The following is a 23,951-nucleotide window of genomic DNA, read 5'->3' as shown; positions in this document are numbered from 1 at the left end:
GTAGATATCAATAAACATCTTTTAATAATTAATTCATTTGGTCTTGTAATACCATTAAAATAAGTTATGAATAGATGGCTACAATGTTTCGCTATCTGTATTGTAAGCCTTTAGTAATGTTTCTTTCCTTTACCATGTCTAATGTATTGATGCTTTGCATGCCAGTCAAGGTCCCAGGGAGTGGCCACTGGTGCACTCTACCAGCTACTTGGAGCCATAAGTGAAAGTTGCATGAGCAGTGGGGACCAATTCCACCAAATATTTTGATGTGACTGCTGAGCAGGCAGAAGTGCTACACCTACTATGAAGACATTTAAAATGCACTTAACAATGCAAAATCCGATGACATAACTATTGTTATGGGAGATCTAAACACTAAAGCTCAGTAAAGATCTCTTCCTGCATGGGAAACCAAGGCCTGGGACATAGAAATACAAGAGGAGAAAGATTAATACAGTTCTGTGAAGAAAATGATCTGGTAATAAATTTTATTGCTGTCATTAAAACAATAAAACTAAAGAAAACAATGAAACCTATAAACATAGAAAAATATGATCTTGGCTTCCTTAAAAATCAAGAAATAAAAGATAAATTTTTGAAAGAACTGGCACAATCCACTGCTGTTAACGTTTCTGATTCCACCAAGTATTCTTGCTCTAAAGATAAGACTGAGGATATATGGCAGAAATTTAAAAAGGGCATAAAAAAGGTAGTAAAACAAACAATTCCCAAATTTGAGAAAAAGATGAGTAAACCCTGGATGAATGACAAGATACTGAAAATGGAACACAAAAATCGTCCTGAATACAAGAACTTGAACAAGATCTGGAAAGAATATAAGATTGCAAAAGAATTATGGCTCAACGACAAATACAAGGAAATTGAGCTTTTGAACAAAAAACACAAAACCAGAGAACTTCATGTAAAAGTTTGGGAGCTAACTAGCAAATCTTAGAAAAGGTTAGGCTCTCATTGCATTGAAGATGCCAGTGGAAACATCGTAATGGAGAAAGACAAAATAAGAGATAGATGGGTAGAGTATTCAAAAGAACTCTACAATTATGATAAAACAGATAAGCCATTGCAAGAAAATTTGGAGGGGGCCTACTATTCTTACCTGGGAAGTAACAAATGCCATTGGGAAATTGAAACCAGGAAAAGCTCCAGGAACAGATGGAATTATGGCAGAAATTTTAAATGATAAGACTATAAGATCACTGAATGACATATGTAACAAAATATATGAAACTGAACACCTGCCAAAAGATTTTAAGCACTTGACATTCCTACCAATACCTAAAAAATCTAAGAAAATCAAACATGAAGATTACAGAACAATCATTGAGATCAGTCAGATAGCAAAAGTTATATTATATATCATCCTAGAAAGAAATAAACATAAAATCAAATTGGAAATTAATTAAACACAATCTGCTTTTCAGGAAACTAAAGGTACTAGAGAAGGATTCTTCAACATTAGAACTATTATAGAAAGATATTTGGAGAAGCAGAAAGAAGTCTACTTATGTTTTATTGACTACACAAAGGCCTTTGACAATATAGAGCATGGACAACTAATAGAATGCATCAAAAAATTAGGAGTAGATGGTAAAGATACCAGATTACTGGTAAATCTATTTTAGGAGCAAACTGCCTCAATAAAAATATCAGGAGAAACCTCGGAGAATTCCCAGTAAAGAAGGCTCTGTTCTTTCTCCTATATTGTTTAACCTCTATACTGAAAATATCTTCCAACAATTAGCAGAATTTAAAGGAATAAGCATAGGAGGCAGAAATATAAACTTAAGACATGCAGACGATATGATATTGCTAGATGAAAATAAAAAATATCTTCAAAACCTACTAGAAGAGATGCTGAACTAAGAGAAAAATATGGATTTAATTTCAACTTGAAAAAAAACAAAACAATGCTGGTAACAAGAAAAAAGAGGGAAAATACCCGATATAAATATTAAGATCAGAGGAAATACTTTAAATCAAGTAGAGTTATATATATTTGGGTCAACTAATTACAGAAAATGGAAAATGTGATAAGGAATATTAAGGATAGAAATTGCTAGATCAACCTTAATTAGCATGAAAAACATTCTGACCTCAAAGGAAATTCACAAAAAAAAACAAAAAAACAAGAATTAGGTTGTCTAAATGCTATGTATGGTGAACACTGCCACCTGGAGCAGAATCCTAGACAATATCAAAATATTGTGAAAATAAACCACTCTAACTACTTATAAACCACGTGAATAAATGACCACGTGAATAACTACTTATAAACCATGTGAATAACCACTCAGCCAGCCTGGCTGGCTGAGTGGTTAGCGTATCTGCTCTCCAGCCAAAGGGCTGCGGGTTCGAATCCCACCGTGAGCATGGATGTTTCTGATTGTCTGTGGAAAAAGTAGTGGTGGTGATCAGCGGTAGATGGCATTGATGTAGTTGCAGTCAGTTGGTGCATTGGAGTGGTGGAGACAAAGTTGTAGAGCAGGTGCTCTCTCTCTATGAGTCTTTGGACTCCATGGAGGTGTCAAATAATAATAAACTGAAAGCTTTGAAATGTGGATCCTCAAAGAATCCTCAGAGTTCCATGGACTGCCAAAAAACTAATTTAGAGATATCGGAGATGATTCGAGAAGGTAGGCCTGTTGAAAACCATTAAGAAAAGGAAAACCACCTACCTTGGTCACATACTAAGGCATGAATTCTGACAAAAAATACTTTTAGATACAAGGAAAAAGAAGAAGAGGAAGACAAAGATTGGATGGGAAATATTAAGGGCTGGACCTTTTTGTCTTATGAAGAATGTAAGAGAGAAGCACAAAACCAAAACCACAAAACTTCCACCAAAACCATGGAGGAAGCTCATGGTAGTCAACCTCATGGAAGGAGATGACACCTGACAAGACAATATATTGATGTTCTCATCCTTCTCTTAGCACTAATTACATAACCTTTAATTAAATTACAAAAGTCAGTGTCCATTTTTTAAAATTTATATAAATTTATTTAAGAAGTAAATATTAATATACCAAAATTTTGTCAAGTTTCCAAAAACTTGAGGATCTGAATATTGCTGAATTTTGTAATAATTTCTGCATTGGATTTTTAGTGTCCCTGCTCATGATTATTGTAAGGAACTATTTAATCCTAAGTAAAATACAGAAAGTTTGTGTCTCAAATTTTATTATAAAAAGAATAGGCAGAGGGAGACAGGAACAGAAGAAGAAAATACCTTTTGCAAGCATTGCAAATGCCTAAAAGTAATAAAGAATGTGAGCAGGTGAATGAGAAGCAGATTTTTTTTGCATGTAGAGTTGCTGATAAGTGAAATGCACTGCCTGAAATTGGGATGGGCACTGAAACAATGAACAAGTTTAAAGCGAGGATTAATGAGCAATATGTTTGTGTGTATGGGAGGGATGACCTCGAGTGGCTCATGGAGGGATTGGTGCTAATAATAATAGCAAAGCATATCAATAATAAACATTTGTATCTTGGTTATTTCAATAATAGATGTGAAGAGATATAATAACTGCGGCACCTTTCAGATAATGAGGAATGCAGGGTAGTATTAAAAAGAAAGAGAAAATTTCTGAGTAAAGGAATAGTCAGAAGAAGTCAGCAGAAGTCATGAGCAGCAATATAATCACCCTTCCATTTTTGACAGTTTAGGACTAAAGATATTCTGCATTACTTTATATTTAGCTATGATAATCAAAAATTGTCTATAGGCATATCTAAAGTGAATAAGGATGAGAAATGGAAAGTATCAAAGAATTCCAAATGCAGTTTCTCTGATCTCAAATCTGAATGATGTAATATTTACAATATGTAATAGTCATGGATCCAAGAGGATATTGCAAATCACGTATATGAATGCATAAAGTATCAGGAATAAGGGTAAGGATATTTAACATTGATTAGTTTGACTTGGACAAAAATTATTGGCATTAACAAGATTCGGTTGAGAGAAAATAATATAGGGAATGAATAAATGAAAGAGGTATTGCATTTTCAGGAATGACAAAGAGAACAGGATGGGCAGAGAAGAGCACTGCAGATAACAAAAGTAGATGGTCAACATGAATACAGGGTTGAGAGAAGCACTACGTTTTAAGCTATTTGATGTGAAATTGAAATCAAAATTATAGTCAGTTGATGCTGAAGGCTTAATGGAAGATTCAGCTAATGAGTACAGGGTGAGTAATTATGGAAGACTTCAACTAATGCACAGGGAAGAACCACAATTTGAGAGTGCTGAATCTCGCAATAGCACAAGATACATCTGTATGGAGGGAGTGAAACATATATATTTCATGCAACTGAAATTAAAAGGATATACAGGGAACTATGGAGCTGATGATTAAGACAAATTCAGGGGCAGCTTAGTGCAGTACCATGGTATAAGAAAGTGAATGATGGAGCAATGCACAGGAAATGTTCAAGGGACTAAAACTCTCTGTCCGTTACTAAAATTCAGTAATGGACAGATAGTAATATTATTATTACATGCCATCACTATAGTCTCAGAACTCATCATTGGGAAGCCACAACAATATACAATACTGCATGATCCACTGTCTGCACTACCTCATCGACTACCCACTACATAATATTTTTGTCTGTTAATTAACCACAAGTGTTTTCTGGGTGATCTGGCTGTTTAGCAGGACAAAAAAAAAATCAAGTTTTTGGGAGAGTAACCCTACTACTATTGCATGAGCTAGATAACTCATCTTCACCTGAAAAAAACCCACATAAAGATTCCTTTTCATGATGTGAATCAAACCAAGGGCATTTTCAATCGAAGGATGGAAGGTCTTGTCATTCTTCCAACTGCTATAGTTGAAAGAATGACATCTAGGTGAAGAATGACATCTAAGTAATTCTTAGATTGGTACTAAAAAGTACCAATCTAAGAATCCAGAGGAATATAATACTATATGTGCCATTTACCCACCCCCACATATACACGATACATTTGTTAAGGGCAAATCTCACCTTAGTAATTATGCTGTAAAGTAAAAGCACAGCTGGGTAAAGGAAACAGCAAAGGCATTTGAGAGTATGCCATATTAAAATTTGTTATATAAACTGGAAGAAATGCAGATATGAAGCTGGGGTCATGGATAAGGTGAGTGACAGGCAGACATTAAAGAGTAGTATGTGGCAGAGCTGAATCCAGGAGAATGCATGTAACCAGTGAAGCATTGCTATTTAATTTGTACATTAGTGATAAGGAGAATTAGTTGAAAGGAAATATTCATTGTGTGCTAATGTTGCAAACTGGAAAGACATTATTATTATTATTTGACACATCCAGGAAGTCCAAGAACTCATTGAGGGAGGGCACCTGCTCTATAACTTCGTCTTCTCCATTCAGTCACCAACTGACCGCAACTGCACCAACACCATCTACTGCCGATCACCACTGGTATTTACATAAACAATCACAAACATCCATGCCCAGGGCGGGATTCGAACCCGCAGCCTTTTGGCTGGAGAGCAGATACGCTATCCACTCAGCCAGCCAGGCCAGCTAGACATTAGTTAATGAAGGTAATACTGAGATCTTGAACTACGATTTAAACACACTGACAGTGCATGTACAAAGAACAATGGTGGCCAGTTTAATGCAGAAAAGTGTAAGGTTATACACTTAGGATCAAAATGTTACAAGCTCTGTATACTACACTGATGGATAAGGAGTACAGGAAATCACTGAGCTAGAGATATGAAAGAGTGAAAATGATGATGGTGATATGATGTCGTATTACTTACATGAAATGAAAATGCTCTCCAAAAGCAATTATTCAAATTCCAACAGATATGAAGCAATTTTAACATGAAATTATCAACAGCAAACACAAAAACAGTGGTAACTGCAAAAAGAATCAATAAGATGTAATTAGAACTAAATGGAAAAATATGGGAAGTAATAAAATTTAAATACCTAGGAATAACTGAACAGTGATAATATAAATAAAACTGAGAATTTGTTGACCAGATACTAGCAAACAGGAGAAAAAGAGATATTTGATTTGAGAGGGATGAAATTTGATTAAATCTGAAAGAGTCATATAGGATTTCAGTAGATGGAAGTTTTCCTTTTATGAAGAGTGGGGGGGGGGGGAAGGACATTAGTGCATCATTGGAAGTTGAGAATGAATGAATGCTGTCAGGATTGGGGGTGAGGATTGGATTTTTCTCTCAGTGGCGCATAATTGGAATGGACTGCCAGTGGATGTGGTGTGTGTGCAAGTAGCGTGAATGAATTGAATAGGCATGACAGCTAGTGAGAATAGTATGGCCTCCCTTGATGAGTCCCTGACTTCCTGGAGGTCTCTTTTATATAATGACTTTCAACGCTCCATGTGGTAGGGTTACTGGCAGCTCAATTAAATGACAGTGTCTCCAATAAATAAAGCAAACAGTTATATTCTCATTTTGTTTTTCTAGACTTGTGCCAAAAAAAATATCTGTCTGGATTAACCAATTGGCCAATTAACTAGACTCTACTGTATATGTACAAGTTTAAAAAAGAATCCAAGTCAAGCAGGATTTAGAATTTAACCATAGACTCATATATTATTTAAAAAAATAAATAAAAAGCTTTATGCAAAATTATGCTGAGCTCATGAAATTAAAGCCACCATCCTGGAATAGAAAAAAAAAAAAAATGAAAATTTTCGAAAAAAAATTTCATACAAAAGAAGACTTTTGTAGTTGAAAATATTCAAGAGGAATGAAATCAAGAGTACATATCAATACCTGAAAGAACAAACCACCACAAACCTAAAACATGGAAAGGCAGCTTGAAGTAAATGATATTCAACTCAAATATGAAGGTATAAAAATTTTACTGCATTATTCAGGCCTGTTCAGTGGATCAAATTCCAGATGACTGGAGTAGAAATGTCACAGTACCCATCTATAAAATGAAAAATAAAACAATGTCAAAATTAGACAAATTTCCAGTGCAAGCGTTTCAGGAAATACTTATGCAAACATAATTGGGAACAGATGGAGAAAAATAGGAAGAACAAGTTGGTTGTAGGCCAAAGAGCATGTTGTCCAGTTCACATATTTTACATTAAGAAAAACAGTCAAGAAATCATTAAATAAGGGATCTGTAAGTTTTGTAGATCTGGAAAAGTTGTTAAAAACTCCACTTATATGGTATGCATGGAATATTATACAGAACAACATGTATTTTATATATGTCAACTGTTTGAATTGAATTGAAGATGTTTGATGTAGAGAAATAGTTTCTTTTGCAGCCAACAAGGGTAGGATCAGTCAAGCAGATGGCAGTTCTCTGGAGCCGATCTGGTGTGAAATTGAGGACAATAGGACAAAATATAAAACTGGTTGCTGCTATAGGCCAAGGGATGATGTGAAGACAAGCATTAGCAGATTAGTATAATGAGTGCAAGTCGAGTAATTATCATTATGGGCGACTTCAGCTCCAGAGACATAGAATGGAAGGAGAAGAGATCACATGGCAGGAAAGAAACAGAATTTATAAAACTACTCAGAGATAATTACTTAAAACAGAATGTGACGAAGAGATTCAGGGCCTGTGTAGCTCAGTAGAAGTGATGTTTGCACTCTACAATGCTTGACCACATCAAGAAAGACTTATAGGTTCAAGCCTAGTTGCCGACTGGCGGAATATTTTCTAAGGCATTTTTTTGACCAGTTCCCGAGTTAGTTGATCTATGGCACAGGCAAGCGGGTATTTTCTCCCGGAAACTCGGGTTTTTCATCCCATGAACCCAAGAAAATCAGCCATTAAATCCTCACTATTTTCAGACATTAAAGATATTGTATTACAGTTAGGGACCACGAGATGGCGGCACTTGCTAGATGCCTTCTTCACTGCGTACCGATTAATTAGTGATAGCATTGGGCCAGCTATTGCTGATTGGCTATCAGCGGAGAGTGAACTGCCCACTCAGTCTCCAAAAGTTATATAGGGCTAAAATGGCCTCACCTACTTCCCATATGGGAACAAAAAGGCGTTAGCTGATTTTTTTTTATTTTTTAAGCAACACTTCCAAGGAGTCCAAAGACTCTTCAAGGGAGGGCACCTACTCTACAACTTTCCATCTCCATCACTCAATCCACCAGCTACAACTTAACTGCAACTACACTAACACCATCTACCACCCACCACCACCAGTATTTCCACAATCACAAACCATGCCATCATGGGCATGGATGGGATTCGAACCAGCAGCCTTTTGGCTGGAGAGTAGATACACTAACCGATGTTGGATCTAGTTATAGGATCAGAAGACCTGTCCATAACTAAGTTGGCTACACTGCCTCCAACTGGCAAAAGTGATCATGTAGTCTTGACTTGTGAGGTAACAAAACGTAGAAATTTCAGTTAAGAAAGGGTATATGCAGAAGTACAAGGAAGGTGATTATGATACACTTAGGAGGCAACTTGAAGCAGTATCATGGCATAAAGATCTGCAAGGGAAAGATAAAGATGTTCACAGTGCATAGTCAAGGGGTATCTGGAGCAAGCAATATCACACTGCATACCCTAGGTAAATCTGGTAGAAGTTAGATGGATGAGTATTATCATTAAACATGAGCAGCAAACCCAAAAAAAAAAATGTTGTGGCAGGCATAAAATGAGAAAGGTGACCAGCTAATTCATGAAGAGTACAAGGAACAGGCAAGAAAGGTTATCATAATGGTAATGAAAACAAAATTAGATTATGAGAAGAAGTTAGCCATGCAAGCAGGCGAAAGAAAATTCCAAAGAATGCTTTCATTATGTGGCAAGTAAGAGGAAGAATGGCTGTTGAAGGATAACTGTAATGAGTGCAGATGGTAGACAGGTAACGGAGTCAGACAATATTGTTGAGCTACTCAGTGATCATTTTGCAAGGGTATATTCATCTAACTGAGGATACTGTTATGACAGAAGTGAGAGGAACCGAAATGAGAACAGAAGTTGAAAAATTGAATGTACTTAGTACGTTACAGAATCTGAATGCAAATACAGTTGCAGGATTGGGTGGGATATCAGCTCATGTTTTATGAGAATGTGCAGAGGAATTGGTGATACATTTCACTAGGCTGTTAAATTTAAGTGTCAGCTCTGACAGTCCCAAGAAATTGGAAGGATGGCAAAATAATTCCTTTGTATAAAGAAGGATCTAAGTTTGTGGTTGCAAATTATAGACCAATCAGTATCTCAGGAGTGCTGATAAAAGTTGATCAAAAAGAGAATTCAGGAATGGGTGAATAAGAATACGATACTCTTTAAGGAAAAGTTGGGTAAGAGTGTGGTTAGCAAGGGCATGAGGACTAGATTTTTTGCTTGGGAACTGGTCGATGAATGGAATGGGTTGCCAGACTCAGTTGTAAGTGCTTTGTCTTTGAGAAATATGACAGATGTGTTGACAGTTTGGGTCTCCCATGGGCACCTCCATGGCCAAGTCTGAGGCCATGGAAGTGCCCATGCAATAATAATATAATGTGTAAAACAAGAAAACACACTATTTCCACTCTGATTCATCATCTATATGGATCATACAAGGGAAAGCAGCATTAAACCTGATATCAAAACCCAAGATATGCAGGCGCTTCTCTTTATTTTATGCAGATGATAGTGTACTTCTAAACAAATCCAGTCTTCAGAACTCTCTAACTAAATTAAACAGCTGCTGTAATAAATTTGGTATGAAAATCAGAAACTAAAAGACAAAAAATTATGGAAGTAGGCAGGAATGTGGAAAACACTTAACACATGGGTTAGAAATAAATTAATGTTCAGACTATGGACCACAGACATGAGTTCTGAGAATAATTAAGTGAACAGGTGGCATCACTGGAAGAATCACACTGAAAAATGAACACATCCAAAAGGAATCACACAGTGTTAATATTCGGGAATGTGTGAGCAGAGCTAATCTATGGTTACTAAAGCAAAAAAAAAAAAAAAAGTTCATGCTAGAGTGGCAAGAAGACCAAGATTTGTTGTATTGATGGCATTAAATGTGGCTTAAAAGACAATATCAGATGGGACTATATAGAAAACAACATATAGTGGTCATTCTTATACTGCATCACGAAATGTGAGATTTTTTACAGAGAATTGCAAGCGAGTGAAACAGTACCAGAATACACAGTGAATGTTAAGGGTGTTAAGAATTTTAGGGTTCAATATGATAAGTACGTTGTTAGTTAAGTAAACTTCCTAGGACGATTCTACTGACTCCATGGAGGTCAATGATAATTTGGGAGAAAAATTACTGATAGGAAGCTGGTCATAATGCACACTTAATCGTATAGTACTACCACAGTATTCTGTACATATCATGAGAGTACATAGCATTTGATGCTTTTTTTTATTTGCATTAAAAAAAATTAAGAGATCCCTAAACATTCCTACGTACCCCATCTTTCTATTCTTCCACCTTTCCACTTCTCAGGGATTTGAATTCTGTTCAAAGTATCTCGAATTTTAATTATATTCTTGCCTCTTAAGTAAAATAATTTAACAACCTCTTTTATTGCTCTCATCGTAATCGTGAAAAATAGCCAAATACCGTGAGTTTTATAATGTCCAATTCATCTGTTCAGGTAGACTTACATAAAAAATTCGGCACTGACATGACATAAAAAGATTCAATGTAAATATTGTTAATTTTATTTAATGTAAATATTAATATGAATAAACAAAAAAAAAATCGATGTAGACAATTATATGATATATGCAAAGTTTATAGCCATATATCACCAAACTTTTATTACAAATTTACTAATCATATACACATACAGACAACAACATCAAATAAGAGTAACAAATTCAACAGTTTAGATATAACCATGTGTGACGACATTCATCTTACATATTGTATTGACAGCGCACTCAGCAGTTGCGAATAAAAATGTATACTGTATTTCAATAGCCTTACATTCGCCAACTTTAAATAGACGTTCACAGCATTCTCTTTAATGCTGTGAACGTCTGGTCTGGTCTTTTTGAAGACATTGAGATTACTCTTTTAATGACTTTAATAGAGAATCAAAGTAAACATGTTCATACTTAAAAATGATGAATTTAAGGCTATTGAACACAGTATATATTTATAAAAGCTAGGAGCGCTGTTCACATGAATGTCAGAAGCATGCACCAAATTCAAGTGGCCATGATGTTGCACTTTATGCCATTTAAATTTTGGTCAGGGAATATGCGATTGGAGTCGCCGAATAGAAGAACTTCTAGCCCATTTATGTTCTAGAGTTTCCGTGTTCCTTGACATTTCGAGCAGGTCAATAGGATTAACTCATCGAGTTTTTGAATTACGGAGTTAAATGATCAAGTTTTTAAATTTTTTTAAACTTAAAACACTCAAGTATTTTTAATTCTCCAATGCAAAAAAATAGACAACAGAACTCACATAATACTACAATAATTGTTTCAATACGGAAATACCCTGAGTAGGCATATTTAAATAAATTATAATACCGGAATAAACTCACATAAAATATTATTTTATTAGTATAATTTTTAGTATTTAATAGTATAATTAGTATTGCCGACCTGGTTGGCCGAGTGGTTAGAGTATCCACTGTAAACCCAAAAGGCTGCGGGTTCGAATCCCGCCGTAGACATGGATGTTTGTGATTGTCTGTGAAAATACTAGTGGTGGTGGTGGTCGGCGGTAGATGGCGATGGTGTGGATGATGAAGATAATGGTTGTGGTTCGTTGCAGTTGGTGAAGACAAAAGTTGTAGAGTGGGTGCCCTCCCTCGATAATTCTTTGGACTCCCTGGAGGGGTCGCGTAGTAATGGTAATAATTTTCGTCATCTTTAGTAGAAAAAAAAGTTTTGAAAAAAAAGCTAATCGAACAATAACATAACAATAGAGGAAGTAAGAGGAAGAATGACCATGGAACTTTAATTAGTGATGATGGTCACGAGGAGACAAAAGCGGATAAAATAGTTGAAGTAGGTATGGAGTGACCACTTTGCAAGGGTATATCATCCTAATGAGGTTACTACTTTAACCTATGTGACAGACACTAATGTGGGACAGAAGTGGAAGAACTGGAGATTCTTAGACTATTGCAGAATCTCAATGTAAATACAACTGTGGGATTAGATGGGATATCAGCTAGAGTTTTGTGAGAATGTGCAAGGGAACTTCAGTGCCTTTGACTAGGCTCCTTAATTTAAGTCTCAGCCCTGGTAGAGTTACAAGGGAGTAGAAATAGGGTAAAATAATTCCATTGTATAAGGGATGTTCTAAGACTGCAGTAGCAAATTATAGACCAATCAGTATCTCATGCGTGGTGATAAAAGTACTAGAAAAATTGGTCAAAAAGAGAAATCCAGAATGGGCAGATAAAAATATGATAGTGTATGAGGGTCAACATGCTTTTTTATATAATAGAGCAACAGCTGAGTTAGATAAAGGAAATGGCAACACTATGATTTTGGATGATTTTGCAAAGGCATTTGACAGAGTACTACATGGAACACTGTTATGCAAATTAGAACAAATGGGGATGGATATAACACTAGTTAACTGGATGAGAGGATGGCTGCTGAATAAATATCAAAGAGTGGTATGTGAAGGGGTGGAATCAAGGCGAAAACAGGTGACTAGTAGTGTGATGAGGTTCAGTATTGGGAACACTGCTGTTTAATTTGTACATAAATGATATAGGAAATATTTAGTCGTTTTGCTGCGAAATTCAGTAGAGTAATAGTTAATCAAGGTGGACGGTTTAAATAGGCTATCAGCATTGGCTAGTTAATAGGAGAGTTAATGGGTGTCAGTTTAATGTGGAGAAATGTAAAGTTATGCATTTTGAATAAATAGATTACACGCTGTGTATCCCATTGATGGCACTATTCTCTAGGAAATATATTGATGAAGCTGGAGATTTAGGGGTGATGGTAGACTGACAGTTAAAGTGTAGGAGACATATTGTTAAGTTTACTTAGCAATATGTCTCCTTAACACATTAACAAGTAGAGATAAGGAAGTTGTCATTCCTCTATATAAGGCCTTGATACACTCACATCTAGATTACTGTACTCAAGTCTGGTCCCATGGGTTTCTTCGGGATAAGGTGGAGAGGATACAAAGGCAAGTAACCAAAATGGTGAGTGGCCTGTGGAATGTTACCTATCAGGATAGATTGCAAGTGTGGTTGCAGAAGTTGGTGGAAAGAAGAAAAAAAGGGGAATATGATAAAAACATTTAAGTTGCTTAAAGGGTATTATAGGTATTTTATTATTAAGTTGCTTAAAGGGTATTATAGGATAGATGCAGGGGAAATGTTCAGCACTTGCCTAGAGGGACCAGAACAAGGGCTCATCCCTGGAAGTTGAATAAAGATAGTAGAGTGTGAGGATTAGATTTTACACTTGGAGAGTTGTGAATGAGTCACTTGTGAGTGCTTTGTCTGATAATAGGTTCAAGGAGAGATATGATAGATTGGGTCTCCCGGATTGAGCCTTCAGACTTCATGGAGTGGGTTCGAATCCCACTGTGGGCATGGATGTTTGTGATTCTCTGTGGAAATAACAGTGGTATGTGGATTTGGTGTAGTTGTGATCATTTGGTGATTGAATGGTGGATATGGAGTTGTAGAGCAGGTGTCCTCCATTGGTGAGTTCTTGGACTCTCTGGAGGGGGTCAAATAATAATAATAATAATAAACATGAGACGGAGGTGATTTCTGTTGTGGTTTTGTTGCATGCATATTCGTCGATGCATACTGGTTACAAACTGGCCCTCTGAAAATGAAGAATACTAATGCCATGTGTCAAATGATTTCCAAAACGTCATTACGAATTAGTAAATCAAGTCCACTTCAGAGAATATAAAAGTGTGTAAAGATCATTTTACTTTTTTTTTATTAAGAGTGCTGGATCAAAGTGGTTTTGAAAATAGTTATACTTATTTTTACAGAAATTGTTCCAATATTTTCCGTATGGATATGCTTGCAAGTTATGTTTAATGACAAAGATTCTGGAGGAACTTTTTCTAAGCCTTTCTTCGATCGATTCCCCCCGAGTTAGTCGATCTCTGGCACGGAGAAGAAGATTTTTCCTCCCGGAAAGTCGGGTTTTTCGTCCCGTAAACTCAAGAAAATCGACCGTAGTACCCACATTATTTCAGACAATAACATAGCTTGGTAGGGTTAGGTACCAAGAGATGGCACAGCCTCTTCATCGGTGGCTGCTATAATTAGTGATAGACATGGGCCAGATATCTCTAAATGGCTACTGGTGGAGTTTGAACAGTCCACTCAGTCCCCAAAAGCTAAATATGGTATAAAGGCCTTGCCTGCTCCCTATAAGGGAATAAAAGGTTTAGTGGATTTTTTTTTTTTTTTTGGAAAACAAAATGACTGCTCCCAACTTCACTATGAGAATATTTTGTGTACTGATATTTGAATGTTGTGCACTTACAAAGAAAAGCAGGATATTCAATCACGGTACAGTGGTTCCTTGGATTGCGAGTAACTTGGTCAGTGAGTGCTTTGCAAGACGAGCAAAAATTTTTAATAAATTTTAACTTGGTAAACGAGTCAGGTCTTGCAATACGAGTATTACCTATACTCTTGTCTGCCGAGCGTCACGTGATCATAAGCCTCTCTGGGTTTTTTGTGGATAATCGTCTCGCATGCTCGGTCTCAGTCGGCACGCTTCATTCGTATAGTCAACATTCGTGCTAGCGTTGTGACCACATGTGTGTGCGTAAAGCATTTTTTTATTTTGTATCTATATGTAGTGACTGTTCTTTATTAACTGTACTACGACAATGGCCCAATGAAGAAAATGGTTGATAAGGAAGGCGGTAAGAAGAAGGGGATGATTACGGTGGAAGTTAAGATGGAAATCATCGGGAAGCACGGACAAGGTATGCAAGTGGCCGCCATCGCAAGATTTTATAAGAAGTCTACGTCAACGATTTGCACAGTATTAAAGAAGAAAGAAGAACTAAGGGGGCTAGATGTAGCAAAATGAGTCACGAGAGTATCAAAGCAACGGCCACGTATTCTGGAAGATATAGAAAAGTTGCTTTTGGTGTGGATAAACGAGAAGCAACTAGCAGGTGATACTATGACCGAGAACTTGATCTGTGAGAAGGCCTTGTATGCCGACCTCTTAAGTAAACTGCCAGGTACGTCTACAGAAAAAATTTTGTAGAAAAAACACCACCTGAGTAAGGCTGTTGCAGTGCGAGCAATAAATCTGTTTTACGACAATGCAATGTCATATTTCCGTGAAATCCTCAAAAGGAGGCAAAAGCAAGTGTCATTGGATAGGTTCCTTGTTAAAGTCGCACAAACAGAAAAAGTGTCAACAGATAGCAGTGATTCCGTCAGTGACAATGAAAGGCATCCTATCCAATACAATTACTATAATACGTAATTGTAATGTAATTAATAAATTCGATTACTTTATGTATACATTATTACATTTAAATACATAATAAAAATATAAAAAGGTATACATATATAAGGTATAACGAAGGTATATGTATTTTGTATTAATCATTTTTATATGAATATTTTTGAGTTTTGGAACGAATCATCCGAGTTTCCATTATTTCGAATGGGGAAATTCACTTGGATATACGTGTGCTTTGGATTACAAGTATGTTTCCGGAACGAATTATGCTCGCAAACCAAGGTGCCACTGTATTAGAAAACACTGTAAAAAAAGTAATTGCAGAATGACACCGTATTTGCACTAGCACACAAATGACCATCTGTTTTTTGCCGATGCCTTTAAAATCATTGGCAGCCCTGAGCTCAGCTATAAGTGAAGACCGGCTACCTATCGATTTCCAAAAGTTTGGATTAAAAGAATTTCGCATCAAATTCAAAATTTCGAATCATTAATAACCATATAATTAATCATTTTCGGTGTTCATTTGTAATAAATGTAATGTAATAAATAAATAAATAAAATAAAATAATCATTGTTCTACACATAAAGAAAGGCTTCAAATGGATTGTTGCTAAATTAATCTTTAAAATTTAAAGAATCTCTGACAAAACTTTGCTGTTTTCTACTATTCCTACCTTTAGTTACCGTCGTTAATGATTACCTCAAGGTAGCTTTTATTCTAACGTGCAGCTATACACAAAATGTGCAGTGGGAATTTGAGAATTCAAAACTTGTGCAATAAAAGAATTATTCAGAATACAAAAATATACAATTAAACAATGAAACTATACTGTATTTTATACAAACGTATACAAATAAAAAAAAATAAGTAAATAATTTTTTTTTCTTTCTTATACAGTATTTGTTTTAGTTTTGTCATTGCCTAATTCCTTTCTTGTTAGCTTCTTGAAATAAAAAAAAAGAAAAAGAAAGCATTTGCACTCAACAAATTTGATTAATGTCAGAACCTCCACTCTTAGAGAGTTCAGCAGCGCACATAAAACCTAAACAGAAAATTTCAAGTTACGGCATACTTCGCGGCTTGAGATAGAAAGTTGCTCAGTGGGAAATCTTAAAATCGAGGCTGATCCATATCATCTAACATTGACATTATACATATTTCTGAAAAACAATATTATCCGTATGTTCCTTAAGTCTCACGTCAGCAGACTGGAGAGTCTTTATATGATAATGCAACTGTGTCCGGGTGAAATGGCTGTAAGAAGGGAACCGGCCGAATTTGAAACAGGCGTCGTGATTGGATGCCATGTTATGTTACAGACCTATCTGTTCGGCATATTGTTGACAAATTGGATGTAATTTGTCAGAACCGAGGCTAACAATATGGGTTTCCATGGTAGAACCGCAATATGCAAGCCCCACATTACCCGAACCAACATACAGCGTCGTCTTCACTGGCGCAAACAACCTGTACTGTGGAATAGAAGCTTGGAAAACTCTGTTATGGAAGGACGAATCACGTTACACCTTCTACCCAGAAGATGAACTGGTATGAGTATAACCCCAACTATGAAATTCGGAGGTGCCCGTGTGATCCTGTTTTTCCTGGTTTGGCCTCGGACATCTGTTTGTGGTGCCACAAACACTGAACATTTGGGGTATCTGAACATTTTGGACAATGCAATGCATCCTACTTTGGCGTTTCTACGGAACTGACTATTGTCTTTTTGAGCAAGGCCATCTCATAAGGCTCCAACTGCAACTGCATGTGTTTGTGGACATGAACTTCACCCAACTTGACTGGTTTCCACAGAGCCCCGATCTCAACCCTATTGAACATCTGTGAGATGAACTGAAGCGTTGGGTGAGGTCAAGGGCCGTCCACCCCTAGAGCAGTCAAGGACCGCATTACATGCCTACAGGAGGAATGGTCCAAAATATCCATTGATCGCTATCTTACTCTTGTGGAAAGTATGCACCATAGGACTGCTGCCGTAGCGAAAGGAGGTCCTACATCTTATTAAGGTTGGCAGCATGGCTGTTTGTTCTGTGCACTGCAGTGCCGTTGACTTCTTTTAAAGCAGAGTATATTATTATTATTATTATTATTATTATTATTATTATTATTATTATTATTACGTGACACCTCAAAGGTCTCCAAGGACTCATTGCGGGAGGGCATATATATATATATATATGTATATATATATATATATATATATATATATATATATATATATATATATATATATATATATATATATATATATATATATATATATATATATATATATATATAATTGACAAGACCACCTTCTCAATGATATACAGTTGACCCTTAAATGAACAATGCAGGTTTGGACTGCGCAGATTCACTTATGCGGATTTTTTTCAATAAATGTGTGTTTGTGGACATGAACATCACCCGAAAATTGACTGGTTTCCACAGAGCCCTGATCTCAACCCTATTGAACATCTATGGGATGAACTGACGCATTGGGTGAGGTTTACTCAGTGATACTGCTGGACTTTGCATAGGCATTTGACAGGATTCCAGACGGAACTCTGTTGCATAAATTAGAGCAAATGGGTATGGATCCGAAACTCGTGATTTGGATTAAAGGGTGGTTGGTGGACAGATATCAAAGAGTGGTTTATGGAGGAGCTGAGTCCAGGAGAAGGCAGGTTAACTAGTGGTGTGCCTCAGGGCTCAGTGCTTGGTTCTCTATTGTTTAATTTGTACATCAATGATATTGGGAATACTTTGAGAAGAAATATCCACTCGTTTGCTGATGATGCAAAATTAGGAAGAGCAATAGTCAATTCAGATGATGTAGATATCTTGCAGAGTGACTTAAATAGGCTGACTGTATGGATCAAGGTAAATGGCTGTCAATTTAACGTAGCTAAGTGTAAGGTGATGCACTTCGGGAGGGTGATATCACATGCTGTTTACAATATTGATGGAATTGAACTGCAAGATGACGAGACAAGGGACTTGAGAGTTATTGTGGACAGAGAACTTAAATTAAAAGGCTATATTGCAAAGATTGCTATAATATTACATCAAATTACATGGTTTTTGAAGAACACACTGACAAGTAGGGATAAGGAAGTTATTGTTCTACTTTATAAGATATTATGAAGACCATTGGACTATTGTCCAAGTAATTGGATTATTGCACACAGATCTGGTCACCTGGATTTCTTGGTGATGAAGAAATGGTGGAGAGGATTCAGAGACGAGTTACATTGTTACAGTCTGTGGAATGTTCCCTAAGAGAACAGATTGAAAATCTGTGGGCTCCAAAAACTAGCTGATAGACGTAGGACAGGAGATATGATAGAGACATATAAATTATTAAAGGGATTTCACTGGATTGATACTGATGACATTTTTAAGTCCAGTGCAGGAAGGGAGAGAACGAGGTCCATCCCTAGAGATTATGTAAGAGTGTGGTTAACAAGGGTGTTTAGGACTAGATTTTTTACTTGGAAGGTTGTGAATGGGTGGAATGCATTGCAAGGAGAAGTATGATAGGTATTGCATAAATAATGGTCAGTATGTCAATGTAGGGTCTCCCACGATGAGTCTTTTAACTACATGGAGAGACTGTCATTTTTTTTTTTATTTTTTATTTTATTTAACATTTTATTGTGTCTCGGATAATAGATAGATACAATAATAATTATATATATATATATATATATATATATATATATATATATATATATATATATATATATATATATATATATATATATATATATATATATATATATATATAATTTATAATACATTAGAATTGTGATTCACAGATACTTGCAAGTTAATAATATTTTTAAATAATAATAATTTTTTAATTAAATTACTGGTTTCCTTGTTAGTCGATCTCTGGCATGGGCAAAGGGTTTTTTCTCCCGGAAACTTGGGTTTTTCGTCCCGTTAACTCAAGAAAATCGACCGTAGAACCCACATTATTTCAGACATTAAATACAAGTGTTAGGATTAGGGATCACGAGATGGCGGCACTTGTTGAGCCGTCTCTCTTCACTGCATGACACTTAATTATTGATAGCCTTGGGCCAGCTATCTCTGACTGGGCACCAGTGGAGAATGAACTGCCCACTCAGTGTCCAAAAGTTAGATAGGGCTAAAACGGCTTTGCCTACTGGAAATATATAGGCGTTAGCCTATGGAAATATTATATGGAAATATATAGGCGTTAGCTGATTTTTTTTGAATACATATTTAAATTACATATGATACATGTATTGCATACATACATACATTTGATTACATATGATACATACATTATGTGCATTTGATTCCATATGATTCGTACATTACTTTACATTATATGCATTTGATTACATATGATACATACATTATTACATTTTTTTAAAAAATTCAATCCTTTTTTATTATTAAAATTATCATTACATATTTACAACAGGTTTAATTCTGTTTTTGTGTGTGTGTGACAATGAAATTCGTACAGATTTTTCTTTCTTTTCTTTTTTTTTCTGTATAATGTATTAATTTCTTTCTTTGAGAGGCATTTCTTCCTCGAAGCTTTGCAGAGTTTATCTGAGGAAGATAATAGATAGCGGTGGTTTCGTGGTTATGTTTCTATACTGGTCGCAAGCCAGGTGTTGATTTTACTGTTTGGTGGTACATGCTTGGAAAACTTCAACTACTATTACACAGTTTAACTTTTTTTTTTTTTTGCAACTAGGGTTGGATTTGGGCATGGTCTGTTTGTTTGTGTCCTTGTAGTGGTATTTTTTGAGAGGGGTTTGCCATAGGTTTTGTGTGTGTGTGTGTGTGTGTGTGTGTGTGTGTGTGTGTGTGTGTGTGTGTGTGTGTGTGTGTGTGTGTGTGTGTGTGTGTGTGTGTGTGTGTGTGTGTGTGTGTGTGTGTGTGTGTGTGTGTGAAGGAGAGAGAGAGAGAGAAAAACAGGAATTTTTCTAATTTTCATTCTTGCTATAATATTTATACAATGCCTGTTTCAGCTCTCTGTATGTCCCTAGGTTTCTGTCCTTGAACGGCAGTTTGTTTATCATGTCAGGTAATAGAAGTTTCGGGTTTGCCGTAGTGATTGTTGTACTTATATGTTATGTAGCTTGTTGACTGTGGTCTTGTTATCTGATATGTTGTTCTGGTTACTCTATAGGTTGGGCTGTAGTAATGTTTTAACATGACTGTGTAGTGGCATAAGTGTTTCACCTTGTATATTTTGAGTTGTGTCCGTGCTGCCTGCATAAGTGTGGGTTGTTCCCAGATTATCAATTTTACCATTTTATCTTCCAACCATTGTAACCTGTTAAGTCTGTAATCTGCGCAGAATGTATATGAATGATATTGTTATCATTCAGGGAGTGAGAAGTGTGATTGAAATCTGATTAGTGGAATAATGAATTACAGGTAACCCTCGTATAACGCTGATGTTAGGTTCCATAGAAATGCCGTGTTATATAAATCGCATTATGCGAGACTCAGATCACATACAAAAAGTAGGGTTATGTTCCGAAATCGGTTTTTTAAAACAAAAAAATTATATAAACAATAATGACATATCCAACAAAAATATATTTTTATTCAATTCAGGTAATTCATGTAAGTTAAGAAAACATATAAACTATGACACAAATACATAGCGTAAAATTATAAAAATTATAAATTATAATTAAGCTTCATTGCACTTAATGCATAAATGTTTTAGGCAAAATAAAAATAATTGCATATTTTAATTTTTCATAGCACGAGGATTTGAGCATCGGTTAATAAACTGTTTTGTCATGTAATCATCTGATGCATTACTACAAAACAGTAGAGTAATTCTGTCTTTGGAAACTTTGAATCCAGGAGCTGATCTTTCATTTTTCGAAATATAGGTGCGTTTTGGCATTTTTTTCCAATATAACCTCGATTCATCAGCATTGAAAACCTGGTCTGCATTATAAATGTTTATAAACGTTGAGAGTTTTTTGTTTAATAAGATTTCCATGCAAAGGAATTTTCTTTTGAGTGCATCTTCTTTCCAAATCATTAGAGATTTCTTCATTTTTCTCTTAGAAAATTGCGTACACGAGCAACGAGCTTTGCACTTACCGTTGACCCAGCAATAAACACTTTCTCGGATTTTATATTCATTGTGTTAGATTGTTGATTCATTTAAATTCAAAGTCCTTACAACAACTGGTGTTTCTCCATTTTTTCAACCGATTCATGATTTTAATTTTTTTTCTTCGAGAGAAATTTTCTTCGAGACGAATTTTCTTTTCAATATTCATTTTTTCCCCTTTCAATGCAATTTGTGGCCATTACTATAAAAATAATTTTTTTTTACATAAAAAAAGCATTACATATTAATTATGTATGTAACTCATCAGAAAATAAAGTGCTCAGCTTGAGATAACACACTTATGATTTTTAATGCGCTTTCCTGGCAGAAAACGAAGACAAGTTTCAACAATAAACACTTTATAGGGTATACAATTGACGTACATGCGCGTGCTAAAGGGTGTTTCCCCTAATATAAATTCGCTACTTATAACTACCTGCTCGATACGGGCAAACACAAATTTAACGAAGATAATATTTGATTTTTAAGCCGCGCGGTGAAAAATATATGAAAAGATAAAGGGTTACTACAATTTGTAGACCGCGTTATATTGAAACCGCGTTGTATAAGTACCGCGTTATACGAGGGTTTCCTGTACTGACCATTTAAAACTATATATTTAGAAATTTATGTACATTTAATCATACAAATACAACATTTATTTTACAAATGATATTCTATATTTTTCAATTTAGCTACTTGAATACAAATTTACTATTTCTGGATATACACAAAGCTTTTGACTCTGTATCACATGAAATTTTAATAAAAAAATTAGGAGTCATAGGAATACGCTAAACTGGTTCAAACATTACTTAAATGCCAGATCACAAATTGTAAAAATAAGCAACAGCTATAGCAGCTCCAAAACAGTAGACTGCGGTGTACCACAAGGATCTGTCTTGGGACCAATTTTGTTTAATATTTATATCAATGACTTCTGCAATCTTAAACTAAACAGTAAAATAAATACTTTTGGGATGATACAGTACTAATTTTCTCTACAGACACAGCCGAACAAATGAAAACCATCGTGAATGCTGATCTTTTGAAAGTAACAAATTGGTTCCAGTCAAACAAACTCAGTCTGAATGTCTCAAAAGCTAAATACGTAAATTTTAACTTGCGAAATACAACTGGCAAAATGAACTTCACTGCACAATTAATTTTGCATGATTGGAATTGCAGGACAAATTCAAATTGCAACTGCGAGAAAATAGAAAAAGTCAGTGTAATAACTTACTTGGGATTAAAAATTGATAGTAGTTTAAGCTGGAAACCGCATATTATCGTAAATAAAGTAAGGATTATGTTAAGCAGACTTACTACCTAAACAGATTCTTAAATTTAAATATGCTAAAAATATTATATTTTGCATGGATTCAAAGCGCACTACAATATGGTATATTAAGTTGGGGAGGAATCTATCGCACTACGCTGAAACCTTTAGTCTCGATTCAGCATAAAGTAATTAAAAAAATTACTTTAGTAATTAAAATTAAATTAAAAAAGAGTATTTATTTTCCCACAGAAATGAGGAATCTCTGTTCAAAATAACTGCATAAATTATTGCTTTTTAGAATATTTGTATTCAAAGATCATAAAAATTTTAATGCAATTTAGCTGCTTTATTTTGTTCCTAATTAATTGTTATGCAACTTTCTCTGTGCATATTAGCATGTCTCCTGCGATTTCATTATGTAATTATATTATAATAATATGTAATATGTATATTATATGAATGTACATGTATGTATATAATGAAAATTAATTAAATAAATTTTTGTAACTTTATGCATATCGTAACCTCGATGAGCTGTTGCTCTTAGGTTACACATATGATTGTTCAACATTTTGTACTATTATAGGAAGCTTACAAATAAATTTTACTAGTTAAAAAAAAAAATCTGGTTAATAACATCGTCATAAAAAGTTGGTTGTAATAATTTTCCCAAGCAACACGCACACTTGTAAAGGCTGCTGAAGCTCACTGGCTAGAGCCACGTTGACTGCGTATGGCCTGTGGTTTAAGCCAGTGTTTCCAAAACTTCTGGATGTCAGGGCCCCCTTTGGAAAAATTAAAATATTTCACGGCCCCCCCCCCCTCGAAAAAAAATCGTAATATATAGACATATATTATTATAATATTTATTGTATTTATATTCAATACAAAACATACACAGCGAATATTGCAAAAATCAAATGCAAATATTACATTTTTAGCATCTTACATACACATTTGACATGGCACATTATCTCGTATTTTTATATAGATAGATATATTGTTATTGTACATTTGCAGTACAAGCACATGAAACGTAAAACGATTAGTAATAAAGAAAGAATTAAAAAAATAAAAGAAGTTTAATAACAATTTAATGCGTGGATGTGTTTCAATA

General features: G+C 35.2%; 1 protein-coding gene across 1 annotated transcript in view; it reads right to left on the bottom strand.

Moving 5' to 3' along the window:
* LOC150108649 (mitochondrial import inner membrane translocase subunit Tim29) overlaps nt 1-10,858 on the bottom strand; it is a 71,341-nt gene extending 60,483 nt beyond the window's left edge. The window contains exon 1 of the mRNA XM_090416123.1: nt 10,440-10,858. Coding sequence (XP_090272249.1) covers nt 10,440-10,566 — 127 coding nt within the window. The 5' untranslated portion in view covers nt 10,567-10,858. The remainder of the gene's footprint in view (nt 1-10,439) is intronic.
* Between the last annotated feature and the right edge of the window lie 13,093 nt (nt 10,859-23,951).

The sequence above is a fragment of the Typopeltis vanoorti genome, chromosome 3 (genome assembly GCF_054136105.1).
Source record: "Typopeltis vanoorti isolate ZY-2024b chromosome 3, IOZ_Tvanoo_1.0, whole genome shotgun sequence".
NCBI lineage: Eukaryota > Metazoa > Arthropoda > Arachnida > Uropygi > Thelyphonidae > Typopeltis > Typopeltis vanoorti.
This window is presented reverse-complemented; position numbering and strand designations above follow the sequence as displayed.